The sequence below is a fragment of the Lotus japonicus genome, chromosome 1 (genome assembly GCF_012489685.1).
Source record: "Lotus japonicus ecotype B-129 chromosome 1, LjGifu_v1.2".
Classification (NCBI taxonomy): Eukaryota; Viridiplantae; Streptophyta; class Magnoliopsida; order Fabales; family Fabaceae; genus Lotus; species Lotus japonicus.
In genome coordinates, this window is record NC_080041.1 from 11,673,496 (window position 1) to 11,698,493 (window position 24,998).

Sequence of the window (24,998 nt, forward strand, 5' to 3'; positions counted from 1 at the left end):
TTACAGTTTTTTTTTAACAAAAATGATAATTAACCCAACTTTTTCCTGTCCCACCATCAGTATTACCGTCTTGAATGGCCGCTGTCGTTTTCAAACATAATCAATCAAAGAGAAGGGGTGGGCCAAAATCCAACGTGGCACCACCTTTGTTCACAAGTAGGACCCACCATAAGCCGACGTGTAATCAGGACCCTACCTACCACTGCGCCTGGAACTCAAACTCACGCCCAAATCTCATTCTATAATCTATTTCACGTCCGCCACGTCAATCTGGCGCGCCTCCTATTTAAGCCACAAACTCACCGTACCTCATCTCTTTCATTTCGGGCACCGCCACCACCTGTTTTAGAGATATTTTTTCTCTCTCTATAACCGCTCACCCTCTCTCTCTTTCTCTCTCTAACTCCGTTCACCATCTTCAAAATCTTCTGAATCTTCGTTGTGTGATCGATCTCTCGATTCAGATTTCAGGCATTCGTTACCGATCTTGCAACACGAGCTAGGGTTTCGGATTTCGGATTTGAATTTTCGGACAGTTATAGTATCGTTATGGCGAACCGGAGAGAACAACGAGATTTGTTTCACGGCGTCGATCCGGTGGATCCTTTGGATGGTGAGGACTTCGACGATTCCTCATCTATCGACGGTGGATCCGGCGGTTCGAGGAGTGAGGTTGGACTGACGGAGCGGTTGACGGATGTTCTTGTGGACGAAGGCGACAGCGATCTGTTGATTCAGCAGACGAATCGGGAGGATAGGTTGTTGCTGTGGCTGCAGGCTCTTGATATGCAAGTTGTGGGAGCGTGTCGCGCTGACGAGAGGTTGAAACCCTTGCTGAAGATGAACACTGCTTGCGGCGTCGCTGAAGATCCGTTGTTGGCTCAATTGACTCAGGTGAGGCTTTTGTGTGATTGTTCCTTCGCTATCTTTGCGTTCTGTAATCTCTAATTCGTTTTGATTTAATCTTGTTTGTTTTCTTTGCAGCATTTTGAGCCATCGGAGGTTGGTATGTTAGCAAGATGCTTCTGCGTGCCTCTTGTTTCGATTCGCGTTGGGAAGATACACAATGAAGGCACTCGCTTCTGCCCTACTGATATCAGGTAATGTCATTGGAACATTGTTCAGAATCTACCTGTTGTTCCCCCTTCGATGGGGCAAATCGTTTCAACTGTTTCTATAGTTCATATTGTGGTGTTCGTTCACCTAAATTATTAAGTACATATCATGGAATATTAGCAATATTTTGTCCTATTTGAGTTCCTTGATCACACATTATGATAAAAACTTGTACGAAATGTACATGAATTTCCCTACCATTCCTGATTCCTTTTAGCCAGCCCAGCTTTTGTGGGTGCTGTAAGTGTGTGGTTTACCATAGATACCAAGAAAAAAGTTGGTCTGAAATAGGTCTATCTTTTGGGATCAATAACTATTTGGCTTGACCTATATTATTACTTGGACATACTAGTGCCGTAGTGCGTGCCGTATTGGTTGGTCTAATTTTCAAAAAACATGTGGTTTGGGTCTAATGGATTCATTTAAACTGGATACCACTGGTCCTGCAACCATTAATATTCTTGTGCAGCACTATCTCGAGTATATTTTGAAGTTTTATTGACTCCTTTTCAATTTCAGAAGTTAAGATTAATAGTTTTTATTCCCTTGTAGAACTTTTCCTGAACATTTGAAATAACTTATATGTGCATAATTCTATTCGTAGCTGTTATGTGGCTTTTTGATAACTGTGCAATTGATTTATTTGCTTTTGTATAGTCGGTTACTCACCTTTTGTTTTGCTACATGGCAACTCTTGAGATTTAAGTAGCATTTACCATCCGTATGTGAACTAAAATAGTTATTCTAGCAATTTTGCTTCCCATTCTTCCACTTATATGTCTGCCTCAATTAGTGAAATTATTTTGTGGTTGGTTGTTGTTTATTTTTCTTAACATGCTTGTAATATAATCTTACTGAGAAGTACAGTTTGTAGAACGATCCATAATAGTTAAGAGTCTGTAGTTTAGTTTATTGATGGTAATATGTTCATTCTTCCAAGTAAAAATGTCTTTTGACTTGTAGGTAACTGGGAGTATTCTATTATGATCTCTGAATTATGAGGAAGTAAAGGTAGTTTCATGATCCTGTTATATATATATTGTCGCCATTCAGATTTTTCAGATAACTATATGTTTGAAGCTTTTATGTAGGGAAAAACTGATTGACTGGCTCACACAACTTGTCAATATGTTACTTATTTGCATATTTCTGTCTATTTGATAATGCATGTTATATGTGATTCTATTGATATGCCAATCATATGTTGTTTTTTTTTTAAATCCCCCCCCCCCCCCTGAAAGGAAAATTGAAACGAAAAAAGAAGCATCAATATAAAGTTCACTGGCAAAGAATTGTCTTCTGACAACAATCTGTATATTAGACAGGTTTAATATGAATTTCATTTCGTAATTGACTATTTTTAATTGTGTGTTCTAAACTAAACTTGAAGCAGCATAAACATTTGGTAGGAAGTGGTTAAGATGATTTACTCTCTCATGTAGATTCTCTGTATTTAGAATGGTATATATATTCTCTGTATTTAGAATGGTATATATAGGGTTCTATTTGTTGTTTAAACTTAAAAGGTTGACTGGTTTCTTTAATAATATGGATGTAATTCTGAGTCTTCTTCTTGTCATCAATTATGTTTCGCGGTTGGGTCCCTATGCCTGAACTGCCAAGTATTATTATATAACAAATTAGGAATACTTATGCACTGAAATTTTTACCCTTGATTTTCAACTTTGTCTGAATTTTGTACCCTGATTTTAGGCATGTGTGTTGAACGGAAAATAGTGTTGACAAGGAACCCGTTTGGATACGGCCTACGGGCTTGTTGTAGATTATCTACTAGAAAACGCACTATATAAGTTCCAATAAGTGTTCTTTGATTTGGATCCAAACGGGTACAAGAACTACTTTGATGATATCATTTGGTTTGAATGACTGATTTAGAAACACACTAGGAAATGCTCAGAGTGGCATTTTATTTTTGCAGTGCCAAAAATAAATATAGTTTGTTCTTGTGTTATTGATTTTTGGTAGTGTTTTTTGTTTTAACTGTTACCACTGAACCTTGTGGTTAGTTGGAAGATGAATTTGTTATTTTTGGGTTAAATTTTCAAATTCTGACCTCATGACAATTTAATGGTACTAATCTGATACTTTATTAGTCTTATTGTTAATTGTCTTCTCAATTGTCCTTTTATAGGCGGAATCATCTCACATCTTGACTTGTTCACAGGGGTAGCCTGACACTTGTACTACTACCAAGTTCTGATCTTCGCCTCTCATTCATTGGGGATGATGGTAAAACCGAGAGATTATTCACCCTTACCAGCAAATTGCAATGCTCTGCTGTTGTGGTTGATGGAATCCCAACTGACAGCTCAGGCCGATCCTTCGTTATAAGGAGCCCAGATAGCAGAACATTTTTCTATTGGTGCTCAGAGAAGTCCAAGCTTTTGGGTATTGAATTACTTGAAAAGGTAATTTTTGGTATTCTTCTTGCTTAACTTTTAACAGGGCATGTGATGTAATTTGAAAACTATTCTGCATCCCTCCTAGTTCTTACTGTTTTGGTGATATTTTAATATAGATTCAGGCACTGATTAACTTTTTCTTCAAACTCATTTTCCAATAAATCAGATGAAGGATTTGCTCAAGAGGAAACCATCCGTTGCTGAGTTGAGTGGCATTAGCAAGTCACGGCTTGATTGCTTTGCCACTCAGCTTCGAGCTTTTCTTGTGGGATCATCAGGAGGCAGTAGTCATGATAGTTCAGTTTGTGCTTCAACGTCTGCTAATTCCACAGCTTGCTACAATGTTGCTTTTGATAATTCCCAAACTTCATCAAAATTTCCCCGATCTCGACAAATTGGAGGTCAGACAACAAAGGGAGATACAATGCTTTACCAGAGCATTCTTAGTCCAAGATCAAGTTCTTTCAAAGAAATTCCCCAAAGAAATTCCTCTTCCCACAGGATTGCTGCCCGGGAGAAGATTAAGCGCCGTGGTGACAGTTATCAGCCAGCAATTGACAACTTGGCAAATGATTCAGCATACATGTTGAATTTGTCTTCAGCTTCTGATCTGGACAAATCTGCAGAAGTTGCTAAATCTCTTACCTTTTCTTCAGGTTTTCTGGGATCACATGGAAATCTTACGGTTCCTTCAAGTCTTGGGTCGGGTGGGAAATTTCCTGCCCTGGTGTCACCTCTTTTTTCTCCCTACTATTGTTGGTGTCCGCCTGAGATTTCTGCACTTCCATCCATTTCAGCACTTCCACAATCTTCCCACTCATCTGCTGAATCACTGCCTCTGCCCTCAGGTGCCTCTTTATTACCCAACACTGTCTCAGCTAGGCTGTTGGAACCAGTGCAGCCTCTTAATCTTAGTACCTCTATGGACTTTCCTCCATTTCTCCCGGACTTCCCTCCATTTCTCCCCGATCCATTGGTCAGAATGTCTTTGCCAACTTCGCAGCAGATTCCCACTTTCACACAATTAATGTGTGATCCATTGGTCAGAATGTCATTGCCAACTTCGCAGCAGATTCCCACTTTCACTCCATTAATGTGTGATCCAATTGTACACGTCCCAGTTATTGATGTGTGTTCTTCAGGCCAGGGCTATCTCGTGAGTGCTGGTGGCCCTGCGATGTCAACTAGCATTCCACCATTGCATCCCAAGCTTGTGAACCCATTGATTCCTGAATCTGATGCTGTGGTAAAGGGTGCACGAGAGACACTAAGGATGCTGCTTAGCGGTTCAAGCCAGGGGGCGGTGATGGATCCTTTGCCTGCAATCTTAACTAGTCCAGATGACAATCGGAATGTACTTGTTACCGGCAGCCGTGGTCTTTACACAGGAACCAGGGATATCAATGTTATTGCAAACAGCATTGCTGCCATGGGATTTGTATCACAGATATCCAATGGGGACAATGAAGGTGATTCGGAGGTATGTGGCAACTACGGGATTATGGGAACATTCATGAATCCCAATGATTCAGATGGTGCCCTTACGGATGACGAGGGCGGGCCTTCCTTTAATTCCAAGTACCACTAATAGTGATGAATGCAGTTAATGTTTTTCTTTTTGCTGTAGATCTCTTTTGTCCAGAAAAAATGTAGATATGTGCTGTAGCCTGTAAGCTCTTTTGAATGTTTTAAAGTGCGACTTTCGCATTCTTGGGCCTTGATCCCTCGTAGTAACCTTTGATTTTTTGTTCATCAATTGTTCAGTAATTTGCAATGTGCTTATCCAAATGAATAAGTAATTTGCAATGTGATAAATCGTGAATTGCTCTCTAGATTTGCAATGTGTTTTTTATTTCTTTTTGACGCGATTTGTAATGTACTTGGCTTTGAATAATTCAAAACGCATAGTCATACACAAATGGCTGGAAAGGTGGATAATTATAGACGATGTAATTTTATTGTTATTTTCAAACTGTACAACTTCTATCAGATACAAATTAAGTTGGGGTCTTAGGACTTTAGGACTAGAAGAGGTTTTTCCACTTGGAATTCCCCTCCTCATGAGATTGTTCAGTAATGAGGTGTGATTAGTCTTTGTGTTTTGTTTTGTTGCTGTTTAAATTCCAATACGCAAAAAAATAATAACTCGTGATATAAATTATTTTCATTATATTTTCTCAATATGTAAAGTAACTTGAAAAATTAAAATTAGAATAGTTTATAAATATAATAATATGGAATTTTATTAAGTAAGTTTTATTTTTTTGTTTAAATTATAGTTACTACTTTCTTTTATTATTCCTGAAACCAATGGATGTTAAATTGTAATCTATATATATATGAAAATAAGGTTTTCTTCTAGAAGACCTATGCCACATGTCCCCTCCTAACTAATTCATTTTCCCTCCAAAACAAAAAACTCATTTCCACTTTTTTTGGCCACATTAATTGCTATGTTCAATAATACCTATGACTACATACACACTAAATTAATAATTTTGAAAAAAAGTTTATAAAAATAGAAACGTAAAAAATAATTCAAACCGATAACTTCAGTTATTTTATTTTTTGTTACACTTACAAGTAAAAAAAATTTTAAGAATAAAACATCAGTATTACTTTTTTTTTTGAAAATAACATCAGTATTACTTATTACTTATGAAAATTATCAAGGTCAGGATATTGGTTATTTTTCTAAAAAAAGAATATTACTTCAAAATCATATTATTTTCATCTCCTCCAAATTTTTGAAAAAATGATAACAACATGAACATCTCTAACTGTATTTCATTTCATCCATTATTAAAAATTCCTTATTATTAGATTTAAAATATTCGAAAGTAATCAATTCTAATTAAAACTAAATTTTATTTTTTATTTTCGCTTATATTCTTTTTTAAGATGTATCGAGTATCAAAAAAATATTATATTACAAAGTTGAAAATATGATTCATAAAAATAAATGGAATCATTTTTATTTTAATTAATAATATAGTAAATACTTATAATAAATATTTTAATTATTTCAAATAAAAATAAATATTGGACCGATCCCTGAAGGGTGTAATTTATCTTTTCGATGTACCAAAAAAATTGGATTTTTTATTTTTTATTTTTCTAAAATATTTTTTACTTATTTTTCGTTGATATCGTGGTTAAAATGATTTTAAAAGATAAATTAAATTATTTAATAAATTCGAATTTCCTTGATTATAGTAATTGTTTAAAATCTAATTGATATATTTTTTTTATAGGTAAAAGTTAGTTGTTAGTAAATTAGTACAAATTTATACTGATTATAAAATGAGTATGATGAGCAAATGAATATTCGAAAATCAAATAAATATTGGTTTTTTTAAATTTTCAGCATCATTTTTGTTTTGAAGTTATCGAAAATTTTCCAATAGAATAAATATTTCATATTTATATTTATTCTACTCATCTTTACTAAAATTTTATTTATTATAATTGAAATTAATGACTTTAATCATTTCCTTAAATTAAAGAATATAATTAATTATCTTTTTGAAATTCAAATTTTAAAAACATTGATGCTCAAGAATTGATGATTTTTTGAACAATAATATAATTTGTAATAAATAACGAAAAACTTAATTAGATTAGAGAAGGTTAATAAATATATTTCCTTATTTTCATTGGCAACAATTTCAGCACCATTTCCTGCGTACCTCCTTGACAATAAGGCAAGGACTTTCATTTTCTTTCATTTTTTTTTCATCATATACTTCTTCCTCCCATCTTTGGAATTTCTTATGAAAAAAACTCATCTTTTTTTCCTCCATGCGCCTACTCCATGTTAAGTATTTTCAACATTTTTCCATATTTCCCATACTCCTCTTTCCTCCCTTTCATTTTTCTATTTCTCATTTCATTATTCGATTTCATACTAAGGAACTTTCACCTTCAATTTTTCTTTCATCTGGAACAACTCTATAGAAAAATAATTTGTCAATCATGTGTAAGGTAATGATTTTTATCTTAATCCAAAAATAATTAATTTTACTATAAATACTTGCGCATTGGTTAGAATTCATTTGCTTTTTTCGAGACATTTTTCACATTATTTCTTTAGTCTATAGCATTCTCTTTCACCTGTTCTTTGTGACATCGTGCTTATCTTATTTTGATTTATTGTTTTCAGGGTTTTATTTCCATTTTTATTTTATAATTCTCCACCGCCACTGTTTGATCGCAATATCGTAAGTTTATTATTGGTTGTGTTATCCTATTATTCACTCTTTTTTATTTGTTGTGTCCAATGGTCAATTTCATGTTTCATGCTCCCCTTATTTACTCATTCTTCCATTTTTGATTCACCATTATATATTGTTCCACCCCTTTTTTAAATCATGAAGGGGAAATACCGAAATCCTTCAATTTCTCTACTTAGATTGATAAAGTGGATTTTTTTTCCTCCATCATCCTTGGTAGGCAGTGGTTACCATAGGTATGAGCGAAGGGCTGAAGACAAAAAAGGGGAAAGAGCTAACAGTATTAGTCACGTGAGATTTTATTCAAAAATAAGAAAAGTATTTAGATATAAATAATTTTTGTAAATTATTTATTATTTTTTGTTTATTTATTCTGATATTTTTTTCCTGTGATTTGATTTGAGTTTTATTAGAGTTGGGGTTTTCATTTTGTTGTTACATATTGATTTCTCTTTGAAATTAACAATTTGATTATTTTTGCATGTGCGTTTTATTTATTTATTAACCATTTTGGTGTTAATCATCCTGGATTTTTTTTCCTTTATGCTTTATTTTTATTAGTTTTTTAACACAGACATGTCATGCCACGCCATTCTTATGTTTCGTATACAATATGCTCGGCCTATTAAGCATTTTCCTATTGTTATTATAAATACAAACAATGATGAGAAACTATTAGCAAATTAATAATGAATCAAATATTAATAATTTAACATGTATTAAAAATTAAAAATACTGATTTAATGTATATACAAAAAACTTCTATAAAAGCATAAAACTTATAAAAAAACTTATATAATGAATCGAATGTTCTTTAGTAATTTTAATTATTTTTTTTCCTTATTTGCGCGAAAAAAATATAATGTGTAACAAGATATGAGTATGTCCACGTTTTGTTCAAAAAAATACGGTGAAAAATCTTCGTAAAAAGTTTTACCGTATCTACAACATTTTTTAGGGTGACAAAATTCAGTGCACGGTCTAATGTAACCACGTTGCGAAATTCAAGTCAACCTTAAAAGAGGGGTTGTGCTACGAGATTGCCCTGATCAACGTCTCTATCAATTCGTACAAATATAAACTTTGCACTCATCCATGCAGGTTGTACTTTAAGCTGACCACCGCAGTGAAACTAATAAAAAGTTTACAAATTCCCTTTGATGGGTTAACTTCACACCTTTTCTTTTTATGTCTGGACAACTCATAGAAGATGAGAAATTGATCGGTATAATTCAGACATATTTCTAATTTCTTTCAATGAAAAAAAAAAAATAAAGATCACCACCATCTTCAATATTTTGATGCAGATGTCATGTGTTTTGTCGTAACTAAAGGTGAACTTTAGATTTCAAAAAATAAGACACAAAAGTCAACTATATTGTTGTTGATTTGGATGCTCTAGAGTAAGTAATATAATTTAACCTTCTTGTGATTCCTTAATTTGAAAACTATATATTTACCTTAATGATTGAATTCCAACGGAAGTGAATCTTGAGGTGTACACTGCACAGAGAAGGCAATGGGTAGGATATTATAGTACTCATCCCCGTATCCGTGCTTTCAAAAACTACCTATACCGTCTCTATACCCGCGTATATAGATTTTTTAAAAAAGAGGAAGTGAGAAATTTGTAATTTAAATTCTTTTGTTATAGTCTTAAGTAAGGTTGTAGGTTAATAATTTACATATTTCATAAAAAGTTGAGTATATTAGCAACAATATATACAATATTACTTTAAGAAAACAATAGATACAAGACTTTTGGGTAACAATATATATAATATGATAACAATACTTATTCAATTATTTTTTATGATTAAAAAAAAATTTTATTTTTTTAAAATAGTAGAAAATTATAACTTCAATTAAGTTTTTTTTTTTTAAAAAACTGAATATGAAATATTATTAGAGAAAAAAACTCTTCATGAGAACAACCCTCTCATGAATAAGGAAAACAACAGAATCCAAACCAGAACGGCGAAACAAAACAAGTCCCCCTCAAATGCCTATACTTAATGTTTGTTAAAATACTATGTCATATATATATATATATATATATAAATTAATAATGTATGGGGTGGGTTGGGTAACCAGTATTTTTTTGGGTAATTACCCATGCCTAATCGTATACCCATCTAGCAGGTTTTCACCCTACTCATTTTATCACATTGACTCAAACACAGACGATGTTAATGTACTCATTGACCAATTATTTGTTAAATGAATCAGTTTACAAGATAATTGTAAAATTAAAAAACTACAATGAAGTATGTAAAATAAATCCCTAAAATTTATTCGTTTCATACTAGAGTAGGAACTGGATTTAGTTGTTAATCTATCTTAGATTTAAACATTGAATTACATAGAAAATAAAATCACGACCTCAATATTATAACTTCTACCTTTCAAAAAAACAAAAATTCTATCTTTATTCATTTAAAAAAAATTATACTCCCCCATAAATTTTATTTTAGAACTTTTTAATTTAAAATTCAAGTGAATTATAAAAAAGAATCTGAGTTGAAAATTTAAGTGACTTTAAGTTTTTTTATTTAAAAAATCTCAATTTTTCCAAATTTAAATAAGTAAAAATTTATGGTAGATTAATACACAATGTTCACTATTAAGAACATATAATTAAAACAATTGTTAAGATATATTTACTAAAAAATAAAAAACATAATACTACACAAAATTTACATTTTAAATAACAAAAGTCACCCCGTGCAGGGCACGGGTAATTCCACTAGTAATTACATATTGTGGCGAGTTGGAAATTTCATATTAAGGTAAAATTTAAGAAAATAAATTATTATTAATTATTTTCCAAGTGTAAGAATTTCTTCTATAATTCATTAATATTTTTCTAAAACATGATTACTCATTTTCAGCCTCATCCAATCCAATGTAAAAAAATGGAATGAATGTAATAACACGTGGAGACAAGAAACAGTGCGCATTACGCACTGACCGGAGGTTTTATTCAGTGAGGTGCAGCAGCTAGCTAGTAACTGCTACATTACATTGCAGCATTACACAGCGTTCAGGTTCAATTGAATCGCGTTGCTTCTTCTCAATTTGGTCAATCCAAGTAGTCTCAGACTCAGAGTTCTAATGGCGTCCAAATCTCTAAAGAAAGCCAATCTCCTCGATCACAACTCCATCAAGCACATCCTCGACGAGTCTGTCTCTGAGGTCTGTCAAAACCCTAACCCCCATTTTCGATTTTGGTCAATTTTCCTTTAATTTTATGTTTGAATCGAGTTTTGGATCTGAATTTTGGGTTTGTAGATTGTAACGAGTCGTGGGTATGTGGAAGATGTGAGATTGAGCAACGTGAGGCTTTTGGTTGGGACTGTCATCATTGTCATTGCTCTCTTTGCTCAATTCTACAAGAAGAAGTTCCCTGAGAATCGGGATTTTCTCCTTGCCTGCATCGCCTTATATCCTTTTGCAATTTCCACCATTTATTTGCTTCTTTTGATTTGATGAAATTGCTCCATGTAGGGGGAAATTGGGTTTGTATGCAGGAGTTATTCAGATTGAAAGTTGTTAAGTTTCATTGTTAGATGGATTTGATGGTTTGTGTGAGAAAGGAATTGGGAATTGCTGTTGTTTTTTAATTTTGATTTGTTCTGGTTCAGTGCTGTTTGATCCTTAACTCTTGCATACGTATGTGATCTTCAATGGGGTGTTGCAGCTGATCATATACACTAAGGAGAAAAATGCCATTCTGTTTACTTATCCTCCTGCTGTAAGTTGCTCTGAACTTAGCTAAGGTGCCTGTTTTTAATGCTAGGGTTGAATTCCTATATGAATAATAGATGCATTGTTACAATTACTTTGCTTTGAATGACTGATCTTCCTATATCTCAGCAATTGTAGATCACCTTTGAATTTTTTCTGTATTACTATGCTACTCACTACTTTCATAGTGCTTAATGTGCTCTGTTTAAATATGTGGCTATGTTTTATGACTGACTGATTTCAATTTATAAAGGTTATAGAGGGGTTAGGGTTTTAACTTTTAATAGACCTCAGAGGCGGTTTAAAATGATTCGGTTCAGCAGTTGTCTTATTGGCTTAAAGAGTGGATGGTATACACCTGGAGAAACTGGGAAAAGGGTTGCCAAGGAGGATGAGCTGGAGTTGGGAGAAAGTGGGGAGTGGGATGTTAGTGGTGAAGTGGTGAGGATTGCGTGTCCATATAGGTGAATGGGTAGTGAAATGAGAGGTATAAAAAAGAATCATTCTCTTAGCATGAATAGAGAGCACTAATTATATGTAGGTGTTTGGCTTTGGGGAGTAGCCGGTTTCCCTACTGCATTTTCTATGATTTCTACAATAATCATACCATTTTTCTTTGTCTACTCTCTGGATTACTGTTTTTTCTTTCTTCTGTTGGATTAAGATTGTATCGTAGTGCTTGTTTAGTCAACATTCCAGGAAATGCAAACGGGATTGGCATTCATAAAAATAAAATGTGTGTTTGTGAAGAGTGTGTTTCGATAAATTTCATGGTAGAAAATTTGATTTTGCATTGAGCAGAATTGATTCTAGGTGTAGGGCCCACCACACTACTTTCGTTTATACTTAAAAGATGCTTCTACTTTATCATCTAAAGAAAAATCTGTTTTTCTAAACTCACTTTTAGACTATTATTTCCGAACACTACTCAATTTTTGTCATCTCAATTCTTTCAAAACCAATTCTTCTTTACATCTATTATTTCCAAATCAATTCTATCAAAATCTAAAAGAAATGGACCCTTTGAGTTAGTTCTGTTACAATGTTGACATGGCATTGGCATGGGCCTAAGGATACATATGTTAATCTGAACATGACTGTGCTAGCTTAGTAGTCATTGTAAACATGAAGCAGATCACCTGTGCATTAAAGCATACATGAAGTTGACTGACAGCTTAAACTAATCTCAGTTTGGTAAACAATATTTATTTGATATTGTGTTATGAAATGATTGAGTTGAACTTCTTATTATGTACTGGTATGATTATATTGTAGACTATTGCCTATATTTTTGTTTTTTTCTAATTTTCATGCATTTTCATCTGGAATTTGAGTTGATCCAAAGGTGCTTATGTTCTCTAGGGTTTTAGTTGCTTCCAGTGTTCATTGGATGTTGCTTCATTTTTCATAGATGATTTTTAGGGGGTAAGTGTGTGTTTGAATATCAGTTGAGTTGAGTGAAACACGAATGGACTTTCACCCCACTCCATAAGAAGAGTTTCATTCACTTTTTATCTTAAAGTGTGTGCTAACCATCAGATATCCAAACATAGCCTCATGATTCATTATACTTACAGGGTTTCCATGGACCAAGGGTATAGACTGTAGATATTTTATGTTTTTATCTTTGTAGTAACTGTACGACAATGTCTTTTACTTCAATAAGTTAAGGTTTGCCTATGATCTGTAGTATCAAACCAAGTAATGGCATTTGACATGCATATAAGTTAGGATTATTATCACATATTCTAACTTCGATTTTATTTCATGCTTACAGGGATCCTTTACCAGTACTGGTTTGGTAGTTTCCTCCAAACTGCCTAGGTTTTCTGACATGTACACACTTACCATAGCAAGTGCTGATCCAAAATCAATTTCTGCAAATGAGCCTAAGCATTTAACTAAAAGTGTTACTCAGTGGTACCTATCTCTCTCCGCATCCAACCCCTATTCTTTATGCATGCCTGCAGTGGCACTGCACATGTGAATCTGTTGCACTGCTTTTTGAAGTTTAAAATGCATGTCTATTTATGTTTGGATTGCAGGTTCACCAAGGATGGAGTCTTAGTTGAGGGCCTCTTTTGGAAGGATGTTGAAGCTCTGATAGCTCAATATACGAAAGAACCAAAGAAGAGTAAGTGATGTGAAGACTTATCTTGGTTCTGCCAATGACATTTTGGAGGAGAAACATATATCTGGATATGGACTTTATTTCTATCCAATTTCTAAAGTTTAAAATGGAAGTGAGTAAATCAACCTTTCACTAGCATTAGAACACAAGTAATTCCTGTTTTTCTTCAGTTTATGCTATTGAAAAGGCCGAACCTCTATTTTCATTTACTCATATACTTTTTTTTTATAGAAAAATAAATTCTTTTAGAGGTGTTTGGTATGAGATTCTTTTAAGCTTCCCTGGAATCTTACCAAGGGGAAATTCAACATTCCCATGAATGTGGGAAACATTAACATTTCTGTAACTAGTTGTCTATAATGCCGAAACTTCTTAGGAGGAAGAAGATTTAGCAGCATGAATCATCAAGAAAGCGATAATGTCGTTCTCAAATTTTTTCGAATAGTGATCTCGAACTTAGGGTTATAAATTTGATGATTTTCCAATACTTTGGCGTTGTTGGCTCCTCTAATGATTTGGATTATGCCATTACGAGTTCTTAGTTGGTGTGACTGGGGAAAGTCTACTCTACCTCAAGATCACGGTGGGCACCCAAAAAAATCTAACTTTGCTTTGTCTTAATTCCTTCCTTCATTGTCAATTTTCTTCTTTATATTTTGAATTGCCAATGGTCCCTAGAAACCCACCAGGCGTCCTTATTTTTTGGAGTTATCATGTTGCTGGGCCATTCGTGGCCTGTGGTGGTGAGTGTGAGCAATTGTGTCTCTGATAGTTGGAGCCGGTAATGGAACAATATAAGTGGGTGGCATATCCCGCCATAGATACCTCAGATTGACCATGTCTATGGTGTCACCTGATAGGTGGGGTTTATTTTGGTACCACTGAAAACTCTGCCTGCTCCATCCACTCGCTTCCGGCCCAGTCATTTCCAGAAGATATTTTTATGTGAGAGAAGAGTGTTCTAAGATGATACCAATAGAAACCCCTTGATAGGTTAAAGGTTTCAAGGCTTGTGATTTAGAATTAAGTCCAATGACTGCTTCAAGCCCGATACAATCAATAACAATATTAAGCTTTGTTACACAGTTTCTGAAGCCTACATGTGATCATCAAGTAAAACAGAATCTCATTAGCATATTCCTGAATTTGATTTCTTAAATTTCTGCTTGTTGGAGAGGAATTTAATTTTCTGGTCATGATATATCTTGAAAAATTAATGTCAGCTGTTCTATTGGGGAGGGATATTATGATTTTTTTCTTTCTTTTTATAAAACATTACACTTGTCTTCTCTAAAATGCAGTAGAAATGACTGTATATTAACAATGTTATCAATTATTAAAACCCTGCTTGAGAACTAACCTGTTTTCTGCTGGGGTGACATATAAATGACAAAAGAACTTATGGAGACAAAAAAGAATGAAGCATAATCACAAGTTTTTGTGGCAAACAAAACTCCATCGGCGGCAGAGTGGTAATGCGGGCCAAGTTGCCTGGCCCATTTGTTTGAGAATGAGTTGTAAACATCAATTTGCTCCCTTTAGTAGTGAGTCGGCTCGTGAGTAATTATTTGAAAATAATAATAATGAATATGATGTAAAAGCATTAAATAAATATATTTTTATGATTTGGTGGGTTGGTTCATGAATTGGTATACTGAAATTCGTCCAAAACACTTAAAAAATATTTTTAAATACATTTTTTTTTAAATAAGTTAAGTAGGCCCGTGGTTGATTCGCTAAGTCGTGAGCTGGTGCGCCTGGTGGGTTGGCATGCTGGATTGATGTGTTAAGTAGGTTCACAAGTTGGATTGTGTGACTCGTCTCACCTCTTACTGGTTGGATCGGTGGGTCAAGCTTACATTGCCATCCATTGGGCATCGCACGAGAGCGAACACCTAAATGTTTGTCCGGTATGGGGAAATTTCAAGATTCCATTTGAAAGTGGTGAGGTAAGATGAGGCATTATCACCATTTTCTCTCAAGTCTCGGGCCCTAGAATACCAGGTTTTCCCCTTAGGAAAATGATGTTCGAGCATAAACTGTGAGTGCATGATGTATATAGACAAAAGAATAGTAGACCCCTCCACAACGTAAGACGGATGTACAAGTTAAAATGTCTTAATCAAGTTAAAGACAATTGGAACATATTATACAATAATTGCACCTTGGTGTCGTCTAAGTGGAGAACCACTTGGTCATTAGAGAGCTATTTGTCCCTGTGAAAAGTCATCATCCAGTTGTTGGAGATTGGATCTATTAGGCATAAGAAATGGGTGATAAACCTTTATATGCATACAAATATAATCTTACAAATCTAGAATTGTATGTAGATAATTATAATTATTTAATGGTTATGCTTGGCATTTGTTTTTTTTCTTTTCCGAAAGCAATATCTCAACATGAGTACAATAACAATAACCTAATCAACATAAAACCTGACGAAATCTAGCCACTATAGTAAAAAAATCCCAAAGTTACCTCTAAAGTCCCACAAGCAAAAATACCTAGCAAACCCTCAAGCATCTACCACTCTAAAAAGATCTCCATTAAAATTAAAATATCGTAATAAGTTCAACCGGCAAGGGAACCCATCAAGCAGCCCAACACCTACAAACAGAGACTCATCCAAAAAAGCAGAACAATCAATTTTTTTTTGGCTTAATAGCATTTTTGATCACTCACTTATTATGATTTGACAGATTTTGTCCCTCAAGAAATTTATTAGCCTACAACGTCCCTCACGTTTACTAACTGTTGCAGTTTTGATTTTTTGTAAACTTTCATCAAACATTTAAAGAGTTTTAATTAAAAAATCAATTAAAAATAAGGTTTGAATAAAATTTATGTTTTCTAATTAACAATTTTATGGTTTCTAGTTTTTTTAATTAATTTTTTAATCAAAAACCGTCAAAAATTGGATGGAATGTTGACGGAAAACCAAAACTGCAATAATTAGTAAACGTGAGGGATGTTGTAGGCTAACAGATTTCATGAGGGACCAGAACTTCCAAATCGTAATAAGTGAGAGACCAAAAGTGCTATTAAGTTTTTTTTTTAAATACTGATAAACTTAAAAATCATTTTTGTTTTGTCTAGATCAAGAGTATCCATTGATTTTCATGTCAAGACACTTCCGTACCTTTCACCATTTCATTTTTTAAAAATAAATGTTAGAAGCTAAGTAAATAAATTAATTAAGCAAGCAACTCTTATTTTGTCAAATGAATTTATAGGATACTTGAATAGAGTTAGTTGAAATTATAGAAGTTAGCTGAAAAGATTGACCATACACACTCTTAACTTAATTGTCAATAAGCCAAGCCATAATTTTAATTTTAAAACAAATAGTTTTGATTGTAATTTTATAAATTAAATGACGTAATTCAGCTAATATAGGTTGAAACATCTAGCTATCAGAACTCGGGTTTGAGCTTCGAATCCATTGCGGACAAAAATCTCAAGTTAGTGGACGTTTCTACTCAAAGAGATCTTGTGACGCTCCATCATGCTACTCAAGTGGGCATTTGCTGGTTTCCACAATTTAATATAGAAGACAATCCTCCTCCACCGAAAATTTTCAGTATGCCATTGACACCCTGCCCAGTTTGTCGACATACCTCTTCGAGTACCATTTCTTCTATAAAAAAACCTAATTCATACCTAACTCGAACATACCTCATGGAGCATATATGGTGTCTAAACAAAAACCGGGTATAATGGGTCTATGTATCACTGTTATGACAATTCATTGCTAACTATTTTATTAGGTTGCTATAATCGAAGTTTTAAATATTGGATATCAAATCTACAACTATTATTTTTTTATAAGCAAATCTTGTAACTATATTAATATGAACAATTTGATGTTTATGTTCTTTAAAGTCAAGTATTGCTTTCTCTTGGTAATAAAAATAGGTGATAAAATTTGACAAAATCCTCTTTAGACAGATCAACCGATTGGGATAGATCTTCTAACGTTATAGGTAAATTGCAACATGTTGGTGATTTTAGAATCATCAATGTATTTTAGTAGTAATGTGATCTACTATAGGCTGATGCAATTATGCGTTAGGTTCGGAATCGAGTCAGGTTAGTGCGGAGTGCACGCTCGGTGAGCCAACGCATAATTGGCTGCGAATACGAACCGGGGTCCAAGGGGCGGAGCCCCTGGCTTTTCTGAACGGTTGTGACCCTAGTTTGAAATTGTTTGAAAAATTGTGACTTATTTTCGAACAGTTGTGATCATTCGTGCAACCTCTTATATAAGATTACTTGCAGCCTAAGGAATTGATACAGAAAACCAGAAACAGAATATCTCTATTTTTCGTTATCTGTTCTCTTGTCAAGTATTATCCCAACAAAGATTTCGTGAACCCAGGCAATTATAGGGTCGAAATAATTTGTTCGGAAAGTGGACGCTCACGATTCTTGACTTTATCCAGGATTATCACAACCAGATTTCTAACAAACGAACAAATTATTTTCTGATAATCATGGCTGGAGAAGGCGCTGTCAAGGAGATGACTACTAAGTTCGGGAAATTGGACAAGTTTCAAGGACAAGACTTCAGGCGTTGGCAGAGGAAGATGCACTTCTTGTTGACAACATTGAAGGTGGTATACGTCCTGTCTACACCGATTCCTGAACTTCTGGAGGAAGAAACTGTTGAAAATATAAGAAGCAGATCAAAGTGGGAGAATGACGACTACATATGCAGAGGACACATTCTTAACGGTATGTCTGATCCTTTATTCGATATTTATCAAAATGTGGAATCTGCAAAGGAATTGTGGGATTGTCTTGAAGCCAAGTACATGGCAGAGGACTCATCCAGTAAGAAGTTCTTGGTGACTGATTTCAACAATTACAAAATGGTTGAATCAAGGTCTGTCATGGAACAATACAATGAACTTCTACGAATTCTTGGACAATTCACACTGCACAGATTGAAGATGGATGAAACAATATCTGTCTCAAGTATCATAGACAAGTTGCCCCCTTCATGGAAGGATTTCAAACACAATTTGAAGCATGGAAAAGACGACATGTCTTTGGTCCAACTTGGAAGTCACTTGCGCATAGAAGAATCTCTAAGAGCGCAGGAGAGTGACAAGGGAAAAGGAAAAGAAGTTGCTGGTCCCTCGGTTAATATGATCGAGGAGGGTAGTAAGAACAATAATAACAAAAACAAAGGAAAGAAGCGTGCTTTCAAGAACAACAAAGGAAGTTTCGGTTCAAACAAGAAACCGAAACTAGAATGCTGGAAGTGTGGTAAGACAGGCCACTTCAAGAGGGATTGCCGTTCTGGAAAGCAGCATGATAACGCGAATGCAAGTGGTTCGGGAAAGGGGTCTAAGGACCAATCCCAAGAACAAGGTCAGAAATCAATTCATAACTTGAATATTTTGATTAAACATTCAGTTTCATTAATTTCTGAAGCATTTTATGTGCAGGATGATGCTATTGCGTGGTGGATTGATTCTGGCGCCACAACACATGTTTGCAAGGATCGTTTCTGGTTCAAGACTTTTGTTCCAGTGGAAGATGGATCTGTCCTCTACATGGGAGATCATCACTTTGATCCTGTTGAAGGCAAAGGAAGCGTGATGTTAGAATTCAGTTCTGGAAAAACTATTACTTTGTTTAATGTTTTGTATGTTCCTAAATTACGTAAGAACTTAGTTTCTGGTCCTGTATTGAATAAGCTTGGATACAAGCAAGTGTATGAATCCGATAAATATGTTTTATCGAAGTCTGGTGTGTTTGTAGGATTTGGATATTATAATAATGGAATGTTTATGATGAATTTGAACGGTGTTCCTAAAGATTCTGGTTCTATATTTATGTCTTCTTTGAATGTTACCAATTCATCTTTATGGCATGCTCATCTAGGACATGTACATTATAAAAGAATGCTTGAAATGTCTAAAGATGATTTAATCCCTGTTTTTGATGGAAATGTAGAAAAGTGTAAAACTTGCATGTTAACAAAGATTACTAGGCAACCTTTTAAAAGCATAACAAGGAAATCTGTCATACTTGAATTGATACATAGTGATTTATGAAATTCTAGATCCCTTAGAACAAATGTCCTGCACGATGCTGGGACAATCGATTAGAACATCATACAACTAAAAGACCTGAACACGAAACAACAAACAACTAAAAGGAAACAAGACACAGGAAGTTGTTAACCCAGTTCGGTGAAACTACACCTACGTCTGGTTAGCTTTCGCCCAATGAAAAGGAATTCCACTATCTCAAGAACTAGGTATTACAGACCCACATGAACACATCAAGTTCATTGTTCTTAACCTATTCTACCCAGTGGTATTCTACTTAGAACCACAGCCTAAGTATGAGAGCCCCTCTCACTTTTCCTCAATCACTGCCACAGTGATTGGTGAACAACAATAACACAGAGTTTGTTTGACACTCAAACACAACACAGAACTCAGTCTCACTTTATAGAATCAGTGAGCAAGACGAGTTCACAACTAACAAAGACAAAGAACAACTTACACTCTTAAGAACACTTGATCTTCAAGGTAATTCTCTCGATAAACCTCAAGCTTCAGGTCTTTGTCAATATATATACTTCAGCAGAGGCGGCTAGGGTTTATTTGGGCTGAAGAACACTTTGATCCAACTCATATCAGCAGAGAATCTTTCAAGATCTGATATGAGTGATCAACAAGTAAAAATAGAAACAAATCTTTTTAATCACAGATTTGCTTCAACAATTACAACCCGCAACTGGCTCCCAACACACAGTTACTTGACCTTCAAGTAAGCACAGATCATACCATAAAGCATAACCACAAGGGACCCACTTGCATGCCAGCAGGGGCGGATGTCCTGGCCTTCATCAAGGCAGATGTCACAACATCGGCTAGGACATCAGGTTGTTTTTTTTTTACAAAATTGATGACAACAAAGGAACAACAATTTATGTGATTTGCATGCTACTCCATCATTAGGACATAAAAAGTATCTTGTCACTTTCATAGATGATGCATCTAGATTCTGTTATGTTTATTTGTTGCATTCTAAAGATGAAGCCTTAGATAAATTTAGAGTTTATAAAACTGAAGTTGAATTACAACAGAATGGGATGATTAAAACATTACGTACGGATAGAGGTGGTGAATATTATGATCCTGAATTCTTCCAATCCGTAGGAATCATTCATGAGACTACGACACCTTATACACCTCAACAAAATGGTGTGGCTGAAAGGAAGAATAGAGTTCTTAAAGAAATGGTGAATGCCATGTTATCCTATTCTGGTTTGAGTGAAGGGTTTTGGGGAGAAGCCATATTAACGGCTTGCTATTTGTTAAATAGGGTTCCTAATAAAAGGAACAAGACTACCCCATATGAACTTTGGTATAAGAAACGACCCAATTTGACATTTCTACGTGTTTGGGGTTGCAGGGCCGTGGTTAGACTCCCGGACCCTAAAAGGAAAACTTTGGGTGAAAAGGGTGTAGCTTGCATATTTGTTGGATATGCTGAGCATTCCAAGGCTTACAGGTTTTATGTTATAGAACCTAATGACTCGATTTCTATTAACACGATTATAGAATCGAGAGATGCCATATTTGATGAGAATTGTTTCTCTTCTATACCTAGACCAAAGGACCTTATATCTAAGTCGGATGAACCTATAAAGGATGATCATTCAACTGATGTACCAAGTGAGACACTCGAACCTCGGAAAAGCAAAAGAGCTAGAAAACCTAAATCTTATGGTTCTGATTTTCAATTATATTTAGTTGAGGGATCAAAGGATCAGATTGATAATCAATACTATTATTGCTATAGTATAGAGGAGGATCCAAGAACGTATGATGAAGCTGTGAAATCTCGAGATTCTGCTTTTTGGAAAGAAGCAATTGATGAAGAGATGAGTTCTATCATGGAAAATAATACTTGGGTATTATCTGATTTACCACCAGGTTGTAAACCATTGGGTTGCAAATGGATCTTCAAAAAGAAGATGAAAGTCGATGGTACAATTGACAAGTTTAAAGCTAGATTGGTAATCCAAGGCTTTAGACAGAAGGAAGGGATTGATTACTTCGATACCTATGCTCCAGTTGCTCGTATCACTACTATTAGATTGTTGATTGCTTTAGCGGCTATTCACAATCTAGTGATCCATCAAATGGATGTCAAAACAGCATTCCTGAATGGTGATTTGGAAGAAGAAGTGTATATGAAGCAACCTGAAGGATTTGTAATGCCTGGTAATGAGCATAAGGTGTGTAAGCTAGTTAAGTCGTTGTATGGGCTGAAACAAGCTCCGAAGCAATGGCATCAAAAATTTGATGAGGTTGTTTTGTCTAGTGGTTTTATTCTAAACCAAGCTGACAAATGTGTATATAGCAAATTTGATACATCCGGTAAAGGAGTTATTATTTGTCTATATGTGGATGACATGTTGATCTTTGGCACGGACCAAAATCAAGTTGATAAAACAAAGAATTTCTTGTCATCAAAGTTCTCCATGAAGGATATGGGAGAAGCGGACGTTATTCTTGGTATTAAGATTAAACGGGAGAATAAAGGGATTGTAATTACGCAATCTCATTACATTGAGAAAATACTCAAGAAGTTTAATCATGAAAGTTGTTCTCCGGTTAGTACTCCCATGGATCCGAGTGAAAAACTTATGCCAAATACAGGTAAATCTGTAGATCAGCTTGAATATTCAAGATCTATAGGCTCTTTGATGTATGCTATGATTAGTACTAGACCGGATATTGCTTTTGCGGTTGGAAAGTTGAGCAGATTTACTAGTAATCCTAGTAGACATCATTGGCATGCGATAACTAGGGTATTCAAGTACTTGAAGTGTACTATGAATTATGGATTGTCATATGTGGGATTTCCTTCGGTATTAGAGGGTTATTCGGATGCTAGTTGGATAAATAATGTTGAAGACTCATCCTCTACAAGTGGTTGGGTGTTCTTGCTTGGGGGAGGTGCCATCTCGTGGGCTTCCAAGAAGCAAACATGTATAACTAGTTCTACAATGGAATCAGAGTTTGTAGCGTTAGCTGCTGCTGGTAAAGAAGCGGAATGGCTAAGAAACTTGGTATATGAGATTCCATTATGGCCTAAACCGATATCACCAATTTCTATCCGTTGTGATAGTGCTGCCACATTGGCCAAGGCTTATAGTCAAATGTACAATGGAAAGTCTAGACACTTGGGTGTTAGACATAGTATGATTAGGGAATTAATCTTGAATGGGGTGATATCCATTGAGTTTGTTCGGTTGCAACAAAACTTAGCTGACCACTTGACGAAGGGGTTAGCTAGAGACTTAGTGAAGAAGTCGGTAATTGGAATGGGATTAAAGTCCATTTAAATCTACCAGCTATGTTATACCCAATTCCCTTCTAATACAACGTTAGAAGCTGAATTCAATGTGGAGAGATCATAGTTAGAGATTAGAGTACTTGTGTTTATCTTCCCAAGGTATGTGCTCAGACCTGCAAGTGATGGCTAGGTTGAAGTATATCTTCTTAATGGTTCTTTTGGAAAATTGTAAATGCAGGTGCAAGATTAAAAGGATCACCTGTGTAAGCATGAAGTTTTGCCGCTTCAAGAAGCTTGGACTTGGCTTCCTATATGCTTATTAATGGATAAGGACACATGGCTTGTAAAGTGTCAAGTATGAATAGTAGAGTGTTGTAGAAACATATGTGTACAATATCTTTAGGTATTCAAATGGGTTGACAGGTTCAATCTTTAAAGACACCCCGATTCTCGAGTATTTGGAATGTGTATTTGTACTAAAGTGGAAATTCAATCGCAAGATATTTTCATTTATGCATTTGTTTAATCGTTATATCTGTGTGTTATAAATTTGTATATATTTTCTTATACAAATTGAGTAGATCAAGGATTACACTAAAATGGGGGGATTTGTTGGTGATTTTAGAATCATCAATGTATTTTAGTAGTAATGTGATCTACTATAGGCTGATGCAATTATGCGTTAGGCTCGGAATCGAGTCAGGTTAGTGCGGAGTGCACGCTCGGTGAGCCAACGCATAATTGACAGAACGGTTGTGACCCTAGTTTGAAATTGTTTGAAAAATTGTGACTTATTTTCGAACAGTTGTGATCATTCGTGCAGCCTCTTATATAAGATTACTTGCAGCCTAAGAAATTGATACAGAAAACCAGAAACAGAATATCTCTATTTTTCGTTATCTGTTCTCTTGTCAAGTATTATCCCAACAAAGATTTCGTGAACCCAGGCAATTATAGGGTCGAAATAATTTGTTCGGAAAGTGGACGCTCACGATTCTTGACTTTATCCAGGATTATCACAACCAGATTTCTAACACAACATTCCCTTTTTTCGCCCAGTGAATGAGGTAACAAGAAGGATGGACCCCAGAACGGGACCCCAGCAAGGCATATATAGTTATTCTATAGTTATTACTTATTATCAGTTTCACTCATATAGTTATTGTATAGTTTTTTTTTTTTTGAAAGGATACTAGGAGAGTATAGTTTTTTTTAATGTATAGTTATTATTGTATGAGTTTGACTATCTAGATGCATGCCCATAGAAACTATACTAGTAAATTTTTAATAAAATACAAAATAATAATAATTTTAAAAGCTTTACATCAATTAAACATTATATTAAACTTAAACTCCTTCAAGGAACTTCTAATATTTGTTTAATCAGTGACAAATCTCAAATTGAGTTGGGTGATGACGTTTGTTTTTTAGTGTCAGGGGCGTATCTAGGTAGGGGCAGACATGGGTCATCACCCCCCCAATTTTTTTGAAATGTTCACCGACTATAGATATTTTTATATAGAAGATGTTATAACATTTTGTGATATTCATCAAGTTGAAGTTCCTGACATGAAAACTCATTATTTTATGGGTAATGATCGTCATAAGAAACAAGCGATGGAGATAAGGAACATCATTATAGGATATATGTATTTTATTCTGCAATTGATTTGCAACTATCTGAATTAAATAGAATAAGATTTAGTGTAGAAGCAGTGGAGCTTCTCTTACTTAGTTCAACTTTAGATCCTAAGGAAAATTTTAAATCATTTGGTTATGAGAAAATTTGTAAGCTTATTGAGAAATTTTTTTGCAGATAATTTTTCCGAGCTAGAAAAGAGAAATTTGTCGTTTCAAGTTCCAACTAAGATATTATCATTCATATATTTTTCTAGTTTATCCGAGTTTTACCAGAAGTTAGTTGAAACTGGAAAAACAACAATATTTCCACTTGTTGATAGATTGATACATCTTGTTTTGACATTCCCTGTTTCAACAGATCGAATCTACAGAACGATC

At 34.6% G+C, this 24,998-nt stretch overlaps 2 protein-coding genes across 2 annotated transcripts; both read left to right on the top strand.

The window, feature by feature from the left end:
- The first annotated feature begins 304 nt into the window (after window positions 1-304).
- Window positions 305-5,371, top strand: LOC130733619 (uncharacterized). Its single transcript, XM_057585846.1, has 4 exons — window positions 305-894; window positions 985-1,100; window positions 3,302-3,545; window positions 3,706-5,371. Exons 1-4 carry the CDS (start codon window positions 550-552, stop codon window positions 5,125-5,127), a joined length of 2,127 nt encoding a protein of 708 aa, XP_057441829.1. The 5' UTR covers window positions 305-549; the 3' UTR covers window positions 5,128-5,371.
- A 5,377-nt stretch (window positions 5,372-10,748) lies between these two features.
- On the top strand, window positions 10,749-13,910 carry LOC130733620 (signal peptidase complex subunit 2-like). Its single transcript, XM_057585847.1, has 5 exons — window positions 10,749-10,966; window positions 11,063-11,214; window positions 11,444-11,525; window positions 13,296-13,438; window positions 13,564-13,910. Exons 1-5 carry the CDS (start codon window positions 10,886-10,888, stop codon window positions 13,658-13,660), a joined length of 555 nt encoding a protein of 184 aa, XP_057441830.1. The 5' UTR covers window positions 10,749-10,885; the 3' UTR covers window positions 13,661-13,910.
- Window positions 13,911-24,998: the final 11,088 nt, after the last annotated feature.